At 37.6% G+C, this 16,927-nt stretch overlaps 3 protein-coding genes across 3 annotated transcripts in view; all 3 read right to left on the bottom strand.

The window, feature by feature from the left end:
- Positions 1 to 5,234, bottom strand: part of LOC143737938 (sulfotransferase 2B1-like) — a 13,129-nt gene extending 7,895 nt beyond the window's left edge. Inside the window, exons 1-2 of the mRNA XM_077229743.1 lie at positions 5,148 to 5,234; positions 3,951 to 4,092 (exon numbers count right to left, since the gene is read on the bottom strand). Coding sequence (XP_077085858.1) covers positions 3,951 to 4,089 — 139 coding nt within the window. The 5' untranslated portion in view covers positions 4,090 to 4,092; positions 5,148 to 5,234. The remainder of the gene's footprint in view (positions 1 to 3,950; positions 4,093 to 5,147) is intronic.
- A 522-nt stretch (positions 5,235 to 5,756) lies between these two features.
- LOC143737932 (sulfotransferase 2B1-like) lies at positions 5,757 to 10,201 on the bottom strand. The gene is made up of 6 exons (XM_077229734.1): positions 9,974 to 10,201; positions 8,523 to 8,734; positions 8,317 to 8,443; positions 8,019 to 8,113; positions 6,178 to 6,358; positions 5,757 to 5,975 (listed from the first exon to the last, which is right to left on the bottom strand). Exons 1-6 carry the CDS (start codon positions 10,110 to 10,112, stop codon positions 5,866 to 5,868), a joined length of 864 nt encoding a protein of 287 aa, XP_077085849.1. The 5' UTR covers positions 10,113 to 10,201; the 3' UTR covers positions 5,757 to 5,865.
- A 1,309-nt stretch (positions 10,202 to 11,510) lies between these two features.
- The window catches only part of LOC143737937 (ras-associating and dilute domain-containing protein-like), a 41,602-nt gene continuing 36,185 nt past the window's right edge, over positions 11,511 to 16,927 (bottom strand). The window contains exons 13-16 of the mRNA XM_077229742.1: positions 15,404 to 15,662; positions 14,697 to 14,800; positions 13,052 to 13,191; positions 11,511 to 12,957 (exon numbers count right to left, since the gene is read on the bottom strand). Of these exons, the coding sequence (XP_077085857.1) occupies positions 12,885 to 12,957; positions 13,052 to 13,191; positions 14,697 to 14,800; positions 15,404 to 15,662 (576 nt within the window). The 3' untranslated portion in view covers positions 11,511 to 12,884. The remainder of the gene's footprint in view (positions 12,958 to 13,051; positions 13,192 to 14,696; positions 14,801 to 15,403; positions 15,663 to 16,927) is intronic.

Consider the following 16,927-nt stretch of genomic DNA (forward strand, 5'->3'; position numbering starts at 1 on the left):
GCTAGACCTCCAGTAAAGCAGGTGGCAGTATACAGACAGTAGCTTAGGCTACTATCGAAGAAGAAGAAGAAGAAGAAGAAGAAGAAGACGGTAGGAGCGGCGCGGGCGCGAGCGCGAGCGCGAGGAACATAGCGAGGAAGAGGGAAAAAGCATGGGAAAAAGTAGCGGTGAATTGAATTTGAAATGATCAAGGAGAGCAACGTGGTCAGCTCGGCCCAAAACAATAGAAAATAACACCGGCCCTTCTGGCATGTGCCAGAATTGCCAGATGGCCAATCCGGGCCTGATGTGAATAATTATCATACAGTATCACACATGTTTGATATCATTTGAAATGTCTCAGTGTGACTGGTACGAAGCTCTCATTCTCAAAGAAGTAAACCAAAAGGTAATAAGGCATTTAAGAGTTTAGAAATAATTCACATACATAGGAGGTGTGTCTTCCAGGCATATGGCCTCATGCTCTCAGAAGGTAGCCTGGTCCCACCAGACTCTCATACATTTCATTTCATTTGTACATAGAGTCTGGCACCGCTTCATCGACAAGCGTTAACTTCCTTGTAGGCTGGTACTCTATTGCAGTCTAAAACTATTGGATCTGCACAGAGTCACTCTGGATCTGCCATAACCAATCGCTAACGTCTGGTCATGACGTATGCCTAGCGTTCGCCTTAGCCAACTCATTCACCACTAACGGAGCAAGCTGGAAAATCAAACTTTTCCCGAACCCCGTGGGGAGGTTCTTGCTCCGGCTTTAACTTCTTGATATTCGGCAGCGTTGCCACAACGGACTGAATGACTTCGCTCGCATCTTTCTCCGCCGCCATTACTGAATAACGCACGACATCAAAGAAACAACAACGTAATTCTCTTTTTTTTTTCTGATTCTACTTTTATTTTGAAAGATCTGTGTGAAAGCTTGTGACACTTCTGTCAGATGCGGAGAAAACGCGTTGTCCTGAATCAGTAACGTTAGGCTATCTGCGGTAAGATGAGATGTTGTAAGGTCAACAAATGTCAGTAAAACTAACTTTCCTGTCCTGACAGCGGTTGTAGCCTATGTACTTGCACATCACGCGCAATGTGGCGTGCTGTAGCAGTAATTCTGTCGTCAGTTAGCTAACTCATGAAATAATCAACATGCATGCATGTATTTGTTATATATGCGTAGGGCTGGATGATTAATCGAAAAATAATCGAAACCGAAATTCAGAGCCTAGAACCGACGTAATTTTACCATGTCGGTTATTTCGGTTTTTTAATCCTATTAATATTTCCGCCCACTGTGTGTTTATGTACTTTCCCCTTAAAACATATTACCGCGTGTGTATTCACGTAACTCAGCCCCGTCCAGTCTGCGACATTGAAGCAACATGAGCCCCTTTCACACGGCGCGTTGATCACGGGAAATTGCCAGAACAAACACCTTCTGTGAACGCAAACACGACCCGGGATTGATGCCAGGTTGGGGACATAGTAACATTGCCGTGTTCAGTCCCGGAACGCGCGCTTTGTGAACAAAAGCCGTAATGAATGCCGTGTCGTAATGATGGCGCTAAGCCGGGATCGTTCGCCAGCGTGAAACGGTTCGTAATGCGCTAGTTTATGATCGAATCAGAGAAAAAATGCACAAGCGTGGCTTCTCGAGAGAAATCGCAGCTCATAAGCAAATTATAGACGCCGCTGGGACATGTCAGGTGTCTTTGCGGGTTGTGTGTGTCTGTGTGAACGCACTCTCTTGATTCCGGAAAATCACTGGCAGTGTGAATGAAGCAAAGTCAAACGAACCCGGGTCAAATCCCGGGCCACTTTATCCGTGTATTTTCCGGAATCTCTGTGTGAAAGGGAACTCAAACACTGAGTCGACTCAGCAACAGGAGCCGCTCGTACCAAAGAAACACGCGAAAACAGAGAGAGACTGACAAACGCCCAGCAACACGTGCCTCCACTCCACAAAGCAGGTTTCCATAACACAAGCATTTACAAATGCTACACAATATGAAAAGGATTAGTTTTTTTAGTTTTATACAAGTTATATTTTACCTTTAAGATGGCAATATTTACAATAATTTATTTTGTTTACAAAAATAACTATTTTCTACATTTTTAGGAAACTTTCTTTTTACATTAAAACTTAATTACTTTTTTATAAGACGTTTTTATTTCAATTATTGTATGCTTTGTTTGATTCAATTGTTTGAAATATTTAATAAGTAAGCATTAAAAGCTATCTGTGTGTTTCCTTATTTTAGAATCACAAAGATAGGATTATGCATTCTTTCATTTAAAAAAATAACCGTGAATATTTACAGTATAAGCCTTGCCAGTGACATATGAGAAATAATTTATTTTAAATAATCGTTCAATAATTGTAAGCGAGGTAACTTGTTCGATTAATCGCGATTATGATTTTAGCCAAAATCGTCCAGCCTTATATATGCGTCATATATGTCTTCGACTAAAATATTCTGCCATGTGAAATCACAATTTAAGGCACAAACTGATAGGCTATGTGATTTTTTTTAATGTTCAAATAAATGTGAGCACTGTGCATTTGTTGGCTATTAGAATATAGGCGGTAATTTTGCGTTAATTTGTAAAGGAAAAACAAAAATTTATCATTTTTTTAAATCCATAAAATAACTAATTTTACATTCTGGTATTGCTGTTTACTTCCGCCTTGTTCACATTCTTGCAGTTTAGATTCTTTATTTTGACAACTAATATAGAAAGTTGAAGAGTTAATTGATTATATGAAATTCAATGAAGGTTAAATAATCTTCGAACTACAGTAGTTATCTGCATGTCTCATCCATGAAGGTGCAACAATGTTGGGGGTTTGGAGAACCAGAACCAAGCTAACTGAGCAAGTTGAACTTTAGCTATAGTGTGTGTACTCTTTATTAATATGCCTGGAGGTAGTCAGTAGCTAATAATAATAAAAAAGATCAAATTCACTCAGTATCCATGATTCCTAATTCACTACTATCTCAATTACAATTAAGTACAAATGAACTGTATTCAGTTGTGTAGGAAGGCACTAAAACAGTCCAATACATTATTTAAACTAATTTTTATGTTAAAATAATTAAGATTTATATGCCACCCCAGACTCTTTGCTGGCCCTTGCCTGGCCACCCAATCCTGGCTCCGCCACTGCATTTACCTGACATAATAAATTGTAAACATTTGATTTTTTTCTAATCGACTCGGACATTATTTTAAGTAAAGAGTTCAAAAATAATGGTCAAACATTCACACACACTTAATGATGTAGATATATCATTAAAACCTTTTTCATTTGTGGAGTCAGATGAAATAACGAGTTAATGCATACAAGAAAATGTATATAATTTAATCAAATTACTTTGTCACGCGGAAAGACGGGAACGCGCAGAGACCTTCACCAGCTGACCGAAAAACCTTCTTTGGGCCGATCGAGCCGGGCTTTACACTATACAGTGGGGAAGTGTGTGTTTTCAGATCCAACCTTCGACTCATATAGCAAATGCTAAGTTTGTAATTAACATGCACAGCCATGTTTCTACATAACAAACATTCCAGTCCAGAGCAGGTTTTGTCCTGAAATAGCGTGCGTGCGTGTGTGTGTGTGTGTGTGTAGTGAGCTGCCTACCTAGACAGCATTATGGGCAATCGATTGTCTTTCTGCCGCAACTTAAAAGAATAACCCAGTAGTAAATTCTGCATAGTATTTGTTAACATACAGTAGGCTAAATGAGTAAACCCGATATTTATGATGTGACCCTGAGAAGAAAAACAAGCACACTACAAAGTTTTAACCAGAATTGTTGCAGGTTTAACGAACTACACAACAAACACACGGCATTACAAATTTACAGTGGGCTACTATCTGCTAAATGACGCTTTTCCAGAATGATAGTTATATTATGTTAATGCAATAATAAAAAAGTAAAACTCTGCAAACTCACCAGATTTGGGATAAGTGACGATCAGAATGTCATCTGGACGGAAAGTGAACTCCTCACAGTATTTCAGGCTTTCAGGAGGGTGTAAATGCGTCGGCACGTACAGACCTTTATAAACCGAGTACAGTTCTGCCTCTGTCATTTTCTGAAGCAAACGAAGAATAATAAACACAAGTTACAGCTGAGAGCTGATGTAGAGCCTGTAATCCCGCGAGAACTCACGCGATCCGCAGATGGCAAGCCGCTTTCGTTTTATTCAGCCCCAGGATATAGATTTTTCCTACTAACAATTGAATTTTCACTAGTTAATAATTCTTGATATCAGAAATTGGATTTTTACTAGTATCAATGGCGATGTTTGACATTAGGAATTACATTACCAATAGCAAAAATGTGATTTCTTGGTATTTTGACACAGCACTTGCTGAAGAAAAAATAAAAAAATAATTTCTAGTTAAAATCTAATTCTTGATATCAGAAATTGGATTTTTACTAGTAACAATGGCGATTTTTTGATATAAGGAATTACATTTTCACTAGTAAAAAATTTCATTCTTGAAATAAACAATGACGTCATCACTTGGAGAAATACGAATTTTCACTAGTTAAAATTGAATTCTTGATATCAGAAATTGGGATTTTTACTATTAGCAATGGCAATTTTTGACATTAGGAATTACATTTCTACTAGTAAAATGTTTTAATTATTGATATAAATAATGCCGTCATCACTCACAGAAATACGATTTTTTTTCTAGTTAAAATTGAATTCTTGATTTAAGAAATTGTGATTTTTACTAGTAACAATGGCAATTTTTGATATTAGGAATTACATTTCCACTAGTAAAAATGTTAATTCTTGATATCAGCAATGACGTCATCACTCGAAGAAATAAAAAATTTTACTACTTAATTCTTGATATCAAGTATTCGTGTTTTTGTGAGTGATGACATTATTGTTGATATCAAGAATTTACATTTTAACAAGTGAAAACTGAATTGTTGATATGAAGTCATATCCTGGAAATGAATAAAAGTCAAAACTGCTTGCCATAGTAGATGTTGTTCCTGATGGCGACTGGTGAGTCACTGGACGTCATGTAATCATAGTAAACGGTGCTTTTTTGGAAGAGTTTGGAAGCAAATGCATGTCATAATTATTTATTTTAGTGTGCGAGACTTCATGCTCTTGACACTTACTGAAAATGTTAACCGTTCTGTAGTTGTTTATTGGCCGGAGTGAAGCTCAAAGGGCTTTTATACAGTTAATCAGAGGTGTAAAAAGTGCACTGAAATTATATTTAAGTTAAAGTATATGGATACTGAGATTATGTCCATGTAGCCTAGCTAACAAAAACAAGTTTGCAAATGTGGTTTATGTTTTAATGCATCAGGCTTTTATGGCTTGTATAGTCTGATATTGTGAGATTATGGCTCAGTTTAATTCAGAGACTCAAACTGAGCAAAAATGCTACAGATGCTGATATTTAAATGGACCAAAAAAAAATGATAAAATTTGATGCTTGTAATGCAAATCAATGAGATCTTTATAAGCAGATACTTACATAAAATACATATAAAATCAATATCTACCAATAATGTCTTAGTAAGATGATATTTAAATTCTTAGGTTTATGCTCCGTCGTTTTAAAACATACAATGCAATGCAATACAATGATTATTGAGAGATGAACAAATAAACCATATAAAACTAAGCCAACCATTTATTTCATACATTCTGCAATAAATTAAAAAGCTTATTTTGAATCACAAAATTCAAATAAAATGGAAATGTCACACAAATAACAATTACTGTTAATTTTTTATTGTCTTTTAAAAAAAAACAATGATATGAAAAATGTCTGTTAAGGGCCTGTCTGTTGTTATTAAAAGCAGGTAAGATTAAACATGCATTTTTTCAGTCCCACAGAAATTTGAAGTTCACATCTTTCATTTTGTCTTTGTATACAGCATCAAATCGCTGCTCTTGAGCCTCGTTGAAATGATTCTTCCAGTCGCCTGCGATTCCTGATGAAGAAAACAAGACAAGATTACAGTAACTCTTACCGTCAAATAATAATCAAGTGAAACGCTTTGGATAATTCACCGAAAAATGACTCCACACACACTTTTATAACACTATTTTTGGTGCTTTTGCAACTTCTGAAGCATGAAAGAGTGTATTGTCACTTTGTTCTCCATTTCTGCCAATGATTTTAAGAAGAATTACCTTTCCTCAGGAATTCTGATTTCTTCTGGTTCATGAATTCCTCTGGAACCAGAGAAAGGTTGGACATTTTATTTTGCTTCATGTTCTTGAAAACGCAGTGTTCGGCGATCTTCTCCGTCACGTCCGGACTCAGAGATTTCCCAAGAAACTGTGCGATTTTCTCCACGGATCCTTTCAAATCCTGACCGAACATTTGAATGATCACAAGTTGGAAATCATGATGCATTTTCACAAGGATATCAGTATTTTACTGTATGAAAAACAGAATGAAAATCCACTCCGCCTCGTTTGTTTGTTCTATACTCTATTTTGAGATATGGGAAAAGCGGACGTATGGAAGAACCTTAACCTTAACCTACTTTGGATATTTCGACCAAGTTCAGTGAGGTTGAAGGACATGAGAAAGCAGAGATTGCGTCAGAGAGACCTTGAAAAAGACCTTGGAAAACAATTTTACAACTGCTTATACCCTAATAAACTGAGAGGCCTATAAACGACACATGAGTTTATTCTGAGTCTTTTAGAAGCTGCTCACACCTTTCACTGAAATCTGGTTTATTTACCTCCACAGTTTTACATTAATATGAAAAGAATTGTAAACATTAGATTTTCTCGATTACAGAAACTGCCTACCGAGGCTTCGATTTTTACTGTTTTATGAGCTTGAGCAAAAACGTGACTCTTCTGACTAAGTCGTCAGTGTTTTCCACTTACTTCACCTAACCTGGGAATAAATAATAAGATTAAAGGTGTTACGATTACAAGTCTCGCTCTGGAGTTACTCGCCCCAAACCTGCTTGACTGTTATCTGAAGATTACAGAGATCCATGAACTCTGACAGGTGTAATAAAAATAAACTAATAAACTCATCCTGCATATTCCATCCTGCTGTGAAGTGCCACATTTATCTTCTGCTCTGAGGACTTTTAAGTCAAAATATATTCTATTCCCCCTATAGAATGCGTCTGACATCGCATACTTCCCTACAATATAGTAAGCGAAAAACAGTATGTGACAAAAGAAGTATGTCCGAATTCAAAGAAAAGGCAAAAAGTGCCGGGATGAGCGACTTCTTCCAGCGAGATTGTGAAGTTTGCAAACAACAGACACTTTACTTTGGCGTACAGTTTTTCATATGCTATATAGCAGCGAAGCATTTTATTTCAGACGCAGCGCCAGCTTCTGATCAGCATCTGTTTGGTTGCTATGGTTACTGATTACATTGTTTACCTGTTTTTTGTTATCCTGTGCATTTATACCCCACTCTTTAGTCCAGTTTGTCTGTTCTTGTCATTGAGTTCATCTTGTTCCAGAGTGTTTTGTTTTTGGTTAAAGTTTTTAATGTTGTTTATATGTCTATGTGGTGTTTTTAATACGCTTTAAGACAAACCATGTGTAAATTCATAAGTCGACAGCATTGCTGAGTATTTTCTCCTTAAAACTGCAGTGAACCAAAGACAGTCTCAAAAACACGCTTTGAAATCGCTGGTGTTTCTGACGTCACAAACTACCTTGTAACCAATCAGATCAACGTGTGATCGTCAACCAGTGGAACTCTGAGTGAGTGAGTGAGTGGAGGCGGGGCTCATTTGCATGTATACATAGAACCGCGCATACTAAATGAGGCGAGGGTGTCGAGTTACATTCAAGATATTTTCAAGGAATGTAAATTCAAAATTCAAGGAAAAAACGTTTAAATTTGTCACTTTGGTGATCGAAGATGAGTTTTAAGGGATACAATTATTGACTACAGGGGGACTTTAATAAAAGACAGCTGCATTTAGATCGTTGCCTCTGTTCTCCTGCTTTAAACCAACCCGTGACATGAAGAAGATACTTACAGTGATCATCTCCTCATAGAAAACGTACAGTATGGGTTCCTGGTCTTCAGCATTAAGCCAACCTTTCACATGATCAAACCAGGAACCAAACATGACTGTGGAGAAAAGAAATCACACTTTTAAAACAGCAGAAAGAGGAATGAAGAAAGACTGCAAATTCGCAATATTAGGACATATTAAGTTGCCATTATAAATCTATCCACTCAAATTACATGAGGACTGAACAGAACATCAAATCTAGACCAGTTTTTACAGTTTACGATATTCATAGTCACATATACGAGATCTGAAATCCTACCGTTTCCATCGAGGAACTTCTCCATGAACTCGTCTTGAGTTCCCGGGTTCACCAGGTATGAGGCCATTCCGTAGTAGTGATACGAGGACGTGAACACGTCTTTCGGGTTACGCATGACATACAGAACCTGAAGCACAGAGCAAAGCATGCAGAAGATGATGCACATGATTTATGATTTATGAAGTGCATCTGAACGTTGTTGTTACCCTGGGCTTTATTTTGAAGTAAGACTCGTTCATCATCGTGTGATGAAAGTGAGTAGCAAAGATGCGAGGAGACGGTCTCTGGTGTAAACTGAGTTGCATCGCCCGGTGTTCCTCCAGCCACGGCACTCGGTCCCAGTTCGGCACCGTCAGCACCGGCGTCAGATCGCCCTCGCTCACTATCAAGGGCACGACCTCCTGCATCCATGTGGTGCCTGAGAACATTGAGCAAACCTCGGGTCAGTGACATGATCCTGAGTTTACGCAAACACATTGACACATGGTATAAACATCTTTCAAAATCACTTGCAACCAACAATGAGTAGCATACCAATCACACATGCATTTAAAACTAGATGCTTTCTTTTGTTTATTCATTATTGATTCTTATATGACATTGACCCACTTGATAAAAATTTAAATTTAGCTTGCAATTATAACTAATTTTTCTGAAAGCAAATACTTCTGAAAAGAAGTACAGGAATAACATGCTTCAAAAGAATATACTTAGTTGGACTTAAGTACTTCTTTAGTTTCATGAAATATAGAGTTAAATAATACTGCATAATGCACACAACATTTATAATAAACTGAAATATACGTTAATGTCATTTACATTCAAATTTGTATGATAAGTCCCCCTGTGTTGAAAATCCAGCGTTTAATGTTGTTTGTATGTCTATGTGGTGTTTTGAATATCCTTTCAGACAAACCATGTGTAAATTCATAAGTCGACAGCATTGCTGAGTATTTTCTCCTTAAAACTGCAGTGAACCAAAGACAGCCTCAAAAACACGCTTTGAAATCGCTGGTGTTTCTGACGTCACAAACTACCTTGTAACCAATCAGATCAACGTGTGATCGTCAACCAGTGGATCTCTGAGTGAGTGAGTGAGTGGAGGCGGGGCTCATTTGCATATTCATAGAACCGCGTATACTAAATGAGGCAAGAGTGTGGAGTTACATTCAAGATATTTTAAGACATGAAGATGAAAAAACGTTTAAATATGTCAGTTTGGTGATCAAAGATGTTTAAGGGATAAAATAATGAATACAGGGGGACTTTAAATAGATACAGTGAGATACCAAACTTAATTTACACCTCATTCTTTTATTTGACGTCAGTGACGCTTTTACAGTAATCTGCACCATAGAATGATAAAACTCCATCCTTTTCTCTTGGTAATTTCTTGTAAATTATCCCCTATGTAGCCCCTCCCATTTCTTTAATGCTATTATGAATGCGACATGAATATAATTGCGATTCTCTTTAAGTGTACAGTTTATTATGTGGTTCTTGTTAAAAAAAAAAGAAAGAAGTAGAACTCTTCAAACTCACCAGTAAATGTACTCTGTTACATAATATAGGATTATCATTCTGGTACAATTTGCCAGAATGATAATCCTATATTATGTTAATGCAATAATATAAAGGTAAAACTCTGCAAACTCACCAGATTTGGGATAAGTGACGATCAGAATGTCATCTGGACGGAAAGTGAACTCCTCACAGTATTTCAGGCTTTCAGGAGGGTGTAAATGCGTCGGCACGTACAGACCTTTATAAACCGAGTACAGTTCTGCCTCTGTCATTTTCTGAAGCAAACGAAGAATAATAAACACAAGTTACAGCTGAGAGCTGATGTAGAGCCTGTAATCCCGCGAGAACTCACGCGATCCGCGTGACGTTGTTCCTGAACCTTCGTGTAATAATCAACACATCTCTTTCGCAATAAGTGCATAAGTTCAACATGCTCCTGATTCCCTGCTAGTGTGCAAACAGTTGTTTTCTAACCCACTGCAATTCTACACTCAAACTGAACATTATTCAGACACCAGATATAATGTTTGATATTTCTTTACTAGTGTGTGCAGAACACTGTAGGCCTAGTTCATGTATGTATTGTGAGGATTGCAGAATTAAGTAAACTGTGATACCCAAAAATTGTTCATACAGTGACTACCAGTAAAATTTATTAAAATTTGGGACCAAAAATGATTCAGACACTTTGAGCTGATAATGCTTGTGTTTTTTCTTACAGAAAAAGCGGTGTCCCGCTATCGGTATTAGGTATCATTTGAAAGTTTACGAGCTCAGAATTCATCCTGTGAAAACTGTTTTGAAATTGGACGTTGCGTTACCATAGAAACTGTACTCTAAATTCTTTTATTAGGCTCCTCCCCTTGTTGGCATCATCTTCCATAATTTATTATCAAAACCTTTTCTAATCTTAATAAAAACACATATTGTCAGAAAGGTCTGAGTCTCAAGGTTCCATATTTAGTGACAGAAGTGATATTTGAATAGAAATTTTTTAATTTGTTACGGCAGAATGCATACAATTAAATTCAATGGCACCTGGTGGCTATTTTTGGTATTACACCTAAACAAAATCTCATGGGAACTTCAATTTTTGTGATATCAACTTTAAATTTGGAACACAACTTGGTTAGATATATAGCTTTCATTTTATAGTGATTTTATAGGAAAAAAATATTTTGGGTGGTGGGGGGGTGTTGACACAACTTAGAGGTTAATTGCTAATGCAGCTTTTTACACCACAGACTGAACAACATGAAGCATTGCTTGGTGATTAGTTGAGCTAAACTGGTATTATCTAATTGTGTAGTTAAATTTAACAGCTGACAGATATTCAACATAATTCATGTGTGAGAGTCTAACAGAAGGACGGACAAAACCAGTCAAATATCAACTGAGTTCTTGTCAGATTTTATTACCATTTTCTAAACTATAGCGAATAAACTGTGATAATATGAGAAATGTTGAAGGAGTCTGAATATATTTTTGTTTGACTGTATTTGCTACAGTGAAGCATAAAGTCTTTTAGATATTATAATTTATAAAATAACCCAGGTGGTCCATTGTCTGAAACCATGAAGTTTTAACAATATAAAGTTATTGATAGCCAGACCTTTTTTGAGCATATAGACTTGTTTGTCCCCGCTGTTAAAAAAGGCTAAAAATGCATGTTTTATGTTTTATATATGGACTTTTTATGCATGTAATAAAGAGTCGTATAAATTTGGCACGAGAGACACAATATAGCATTTTAGTTACTCAAACTAAAACTAAGCAGCCAACCATTTATTTCATACATCATGCAATAAATTAAGATGTAGTCTTATACATTTATTATTCTAATCATGCACATATTTTTAATAACAAAATTCAATTAAAATGCAAAGATTACACAATTGAGATGATAATAAAAAGGGACCTGTACATATAAAACCAGATGTTTTAAAAATGAAACGCCTCCATTTTAGTCTTGAGTTTCTTCCGGGAATGAACACGTCACAATATTCCTTATTTCAATAATTAATAAAGGGGCGGGGCCTGGTTGAGTTAGTTAGTAGTTTGTTAAACTGGCGGTTATGTTAAGGGGCGGGACATTTCCCAAACACACTCGAAGCGCTCAACCAATCACAACACACTCCTCCAGCTGACCAATTAGTGCAAAATGAATGGGAGTCTATGGAGCTAGACGGCTAAATGTGTCGCTTTCACCCGATTGCCGTTGAGAAATCTCAGATTTGATTGTAGATTTTGCAAGTTCAACATGGTTTATAGGTCGAAAGTTGAATTAATGAGTACTTATGTCCTTTCGATTTCTTACAGGTTGAGTTGTTGTTGCCCATTACACGCTAGCATTCTGCTAATGAACGCTGATTGGTCAGTGAAGGACTGTTACGACCAGAGATACCGCTTGATGGCATCGTGGCATCCGGGACCAGAATGTGTGTGTATTTTCGGCATGGTCTTTTAAAACAACAAAACAAAAACTCGTCTAGCACGTGTATTTACCTGTGTCAGCGGTGTTGTCGAGAGATAAGAAAGTGCAGAGCGCGAAAGCACCAAAGTGACTGAAGGATTGCCGTAAAGCAGTATCTCTGGTGGAACGATGTGTATGACTTCATTGATATTTTAAAAGACTTTTTAAAGCAAATGAGTGACACTAAAAAATGTAACACCCAGCAATGTGTAATTTCTTTGCATCTCCTTTCGAATACAACGTTCAAATTACTAGACAAAAAATGATATCCTGAGAAAAGTGGATTTTGAGGGGTATATCTCCATAGACCTCCATTCATTCTGCACTCGTCCTGTGAGCGCCCTCATATGGAGCCAGAGTGGAACTGCAACCAGTTCAGAAGCCGGAAGTTTACTGCGAGTGACAGTTCTCTTCTTATTAGACATTCTCTGATGATACTAACAGACTGGGAAGAGAGGAGCCGCAACAATGGAGAATATAAGGAAAATAATCAACATTCAAGCAGGAAAACAGAAACACAAGGGCACAATAGATCCACTATTCAGGGTTAAGCAGATTTTGTCCCTGTTTCTTATGTAGCGCTGTGAGATCTGGCAACCAGTAGCCGAGGGTTGTCTCCTGACATCTGAATGAGCTCCAGGGAACTAGAAGTAGAGAAGAAGAAATGTTATTCGCTTAAATCTGTTATTTAGTAACATATTATCATAATATGTTCAGATGGGCTGTAATCCTGCTCACGTCTGATAGTCGAGTCCCGCCAGACTCAGTCCGTTCACTGCGAGTATCCGATCGCCTTCTCTCAGTCTCCGGGATAAAGCAGCCGGAGAATCGGGAACAACTGACCGGATGTAAATCCCACTGACGGGAAACGGTGTTTCCTGCGTAAAACAAATAATTGTTATTCCAGTATTTTAGATTCTATGGAAGCTTGTTTCCGCCAGAGAAAAATAAATAAAAAAGATAATTGCGATTTTTTATTTCACAATTCGCAATTGCGAGAAATAAACTCGAATTCTGATTTTTTTTCTCAGAATTGCATGTTTATATCTCGCAATTCTGACTTTATAACACGCAATTGGGAGAATTACATGACATAAAGTCGCAATTGCGAGAAATAAAGTCAGAATTGCGAGTTTATTTCCCTCAATTGCGAATTGTGGGATAAAAAGTCGCAATTATCTTTTAAAATGTTTTATTCTGTGGCGGAAACAAGCTTCCATATGATTCTGTATGAAAACACATCAACAGCTTCATTCCAACAAAGTCTTTGTTTCTTAATAAGTTCCATGCGATGTTGCACTGCAGAAAATATGTATTTGCTTAGTATTTTTATCTTGTTTTCCAGCACAAATATCTCAACATTCTTAAATCAAGATACATTTACGGAGAATCAAAATGACTGAAGATATTAAGTTAAAAATGTGTCATAATGAAGTGATTTTGAGCTTAAAACAAGAACAAATATCTGCCAATGGAGACCAAATAATCAAATAATCTAGTTTTGCCTTTGAATTAAGATTATATTTGGACTCCATTAGCAGATATTTGTTCTTGTTTTAAGCACAAACTCACTTCATTATGACATATTTTTCATAAAACCAAACTTAATATCTTCAGTGATTTTGTTTCTCCAGTAAATGTATCTTGATTTATGAATGTCAAGATGTTTCTGCTGGAAAACAAGAAAATACATTATATTTGTGCAGTGTGTAAATAATCAGAGAACTAAAAATATTCCATCTTTAACCACATGGTGATGCTATTGCGCTGTAAGGAAACTAGAATATTCTATTAATAATATTGTTTGTTACAGAAAGGACAAAGGATTTATTGTAATTGAAGTAACTTCATGATATTCCAAATAATTATTATTAAGTAAACACAATTAACTTCATATTTCAATATATCCTGAGAAAAGTCCCTAAATGAATATTAGTCAAATACATTGCTTTTTGCATATTAGAACAAAATTACTTCCGTCTTAAAGTCGCCATGAAATCAAAATGGTTAATTTTTTTTTACCATAGTAATTTACCAGTGCACCTCATTATTGTTTTAAATTCATCTCTTAATCTTGAACCAGAATAACTTAATCTCTTCTCTTCTCTGATGACGTGTTTACTGGCGCTTTTACTCTCTATTGTGTCGTATAGGTCGTATATCGAGGGAAACTCTTCTGGAACAAGAACGAATGTGGGCGGGGCTTGATTTTGTCCGTGGGGAATTTATTGGATGGTTTTGGTTTGCTATTGGCTGATCTCATGTGAGTGACAGGTTATAGCCCCGCCCACATCATCAGAGAAGAGATGCTGCAAGAGGAACTGATTCTGATTCAAGATTATTAACACAATAATGATTTCAAATTTCCCAGGGATCCACTCACCTGTCCGTCGACCAACATCAGACCCAAAGCACACGCTGATCTCTGCAGCTCCAGCACAAACACATCTTCCTCTTCCTCTCCATTCTCACACTCTTCACTCGCATCTACATACACACACACACACACACACATGCTTTTGTTTTAAACATTCTGCTTCCATAAAGCTTACATGCATAACGTTTATGCATATACAGTCAAACCAAAATGTATTCAGACACATTTCTCACATTATCAGTTTATTCGCTATAGTTTAGAAAATGGTAATAAAATCTGACAAGAACTCAGTTGATATTTGACTGGTTTTGTCCGTCCTTCTGTTAGACTCTCACACATGAATTATGTTGAATATCTGTCAGCTGTTAAATTTAACTACACAATTAGATAATACCAGTTTAGCTCAACCAATCACCAAGCAATGCTTCATGTTGTTCAGTCTGTGCTGTAAAAAGGTGCATTAGCAATTAAAGAAAAAACACTTCAGCAAAACATGATCAGCTCAAAGTGTCCCAATCATTTTTGGTCCCAAATTTGTATAAATTCCACACTGTATGAAGGGTATAATATAATATTTGGGTATAATGTGTCACAGTTTACTTTATTCTGCTCTCCTCACTTACATAAATGAACTATAGAGTCCTGCACACACTAGTGAAAAAAAAAATGTCGGTGTCTGAATAATGTTTGGTTGGACTGTACGTCTCGCGCACCTTCCTCGCGCGTCTGGAGCTCCAGGTGTTGCGGTGTGTTGGGTGGAGTCAGTAAACACGACGGATCCGGGGACACACTGATGCTGGACACAGCTTTATTCTGGAGCTCAAGATTCTGCAGCTTCCTGGTTAAAAGCGCTTCAGATCCCGAGTCGATCGCGTGAGGAAACACACACTGCGCCTGACCGACCTCGAGATGAGCTTTGGGATGAACTTCCAGTTTGACGAGCTTGGCCTCCATCGGCACTGCAGAGACCAGCTGGACCAGAACAAACAGTTTTAATAATATATATATACACTCACCTAAAGGATTATTAGGAACACCATACTAATACTGTGTTTGACCCCCTTTCGCCTTCAGAACTGCCTTAATTCTACGTGGCATTGATTCAACAAGGTGCTGAAAGCATTCTTTAGAAATGTTGGCCCATATTGATAGGATAGCATCTTGCAGTTGATGGAGATTTGTGGGATGCACATCCAGGGCACGAAGCTCCCGTTCCACCACATCCCAAAGATGCTCTATTGGGTTGAGATCTGGTGACTGTGGGGGCCATTTTAGTACAGTGAACTCATTGTCATGTTCAAGAAACCAATTTGAAATGATTCAAGCTTTGTGACATGGTGCATTATCCTGCTGGAAGTAGCCATCAGAGGATGGGTACATGGTGGCCATAAAGGGATGGACATGGTCAGAAACAATGCTCAGGTAGGCCGTGGCATTTAAACGATGCCCAATTGGCACTAAGGTGCCTAAAGTGTGCCAAGAAAACATCCCCCACACCATTACACCACCACCACCAGCCTGCGCAGTGGTAACAAGGCATGATGGATCCATGTTCTCATTCTGTTTACGCCAAATTCTGACTCTACCATCTGAATGTCTCAACAGAAATCCAGACTCATCAGACCAGGAAACATTTTTCCAGTCTTCAACGGTCCAATTTTGGTGAGCTCTTGCAAATTGTAGCCTCTTTTTCCTATTTGTAGTGGAGATGAGTGGTACCCGGTGGGGTCTTCTGCTGTTGTAGCCCATCCGCCTCAAGGTTGTGCGTGTTGTGGCTTCACAAATGCTTAGCTGCATACCTCGGTTGTAACGAGTGGTTATTTCAGTCAAAGTTGCTCTTCTATCAGCTTGAATCAGTCGGCCCATTCTCCTCTGACCTCTAGCATCAACAAGGCATTTTCGCCCACAGGACTGCCGCATACTGGATGCTTTTCCCTTTTCACACCATTCTTTGTAAACCCTAGAAATGGTTGTGTGTGAAAATCCCAGTAACTAAGCAGATTGTGAAATACTCAGACCGGCCCGTCTGGCACCAACAACCATGCCACGCTCAAAATTGCTTAAATCACTTTTCTTTCCCATTCTGACATTCAGTTTGGAGTTCAGGAGATTGTCTTGACCAGGACCACACCCCTAAATGCATTGAAGCAACTGCCATGTGATTGGTTGATTAGATAATTGCATTAATGAGAAATCGAACAGGTGTTCCTAATAATCCTTTAGGTGAGTGTATAAAT

Source organism: Siphateles boraxobius, unplaced genomic scaffold (genome assembly GCF_051911475.1).
Source record: "Siphateles boraxobius isolate OS27281-9 unplaced genomic scaffold, OSU_SipBor_1 131, whole genome shotgun sequence".
Lineage (NCBI taxonomy): Eukaryota > Metazoa > Chordata > Actinopteri > Cypriniformes > Leuciscidae > Siphateles > Siphateles boraxobius.

What these genes read in the sequence shown, in the direction of transcription:
- LOC143737932 (XM_077229734.1), bottom strand. Translation starts at nt 10,112, where the DNA reads ATGACAGAGGCAGAACTGTACTCGGTTTATAAAGGTCTGTACGTGCCG. An exon ending in GAAGTTCCTCGATGGAAACG is followed by an intron (nt 8,114 to 8,316) that starts GTAGGATTTCAG and finishes TTTTCTCCACAG; the next exon opens with TCATGTTTGGTTCCTGGTTT. An exon ending in ATCAGAATTCCTGAGGAAAG is followed by an intron (nt 5,976 to 6,177) that starts GTAATTCTTCTT and finishes TTTCTTCATCAG; the next exon opens with GAATCGCAGGCGACTGGAAG.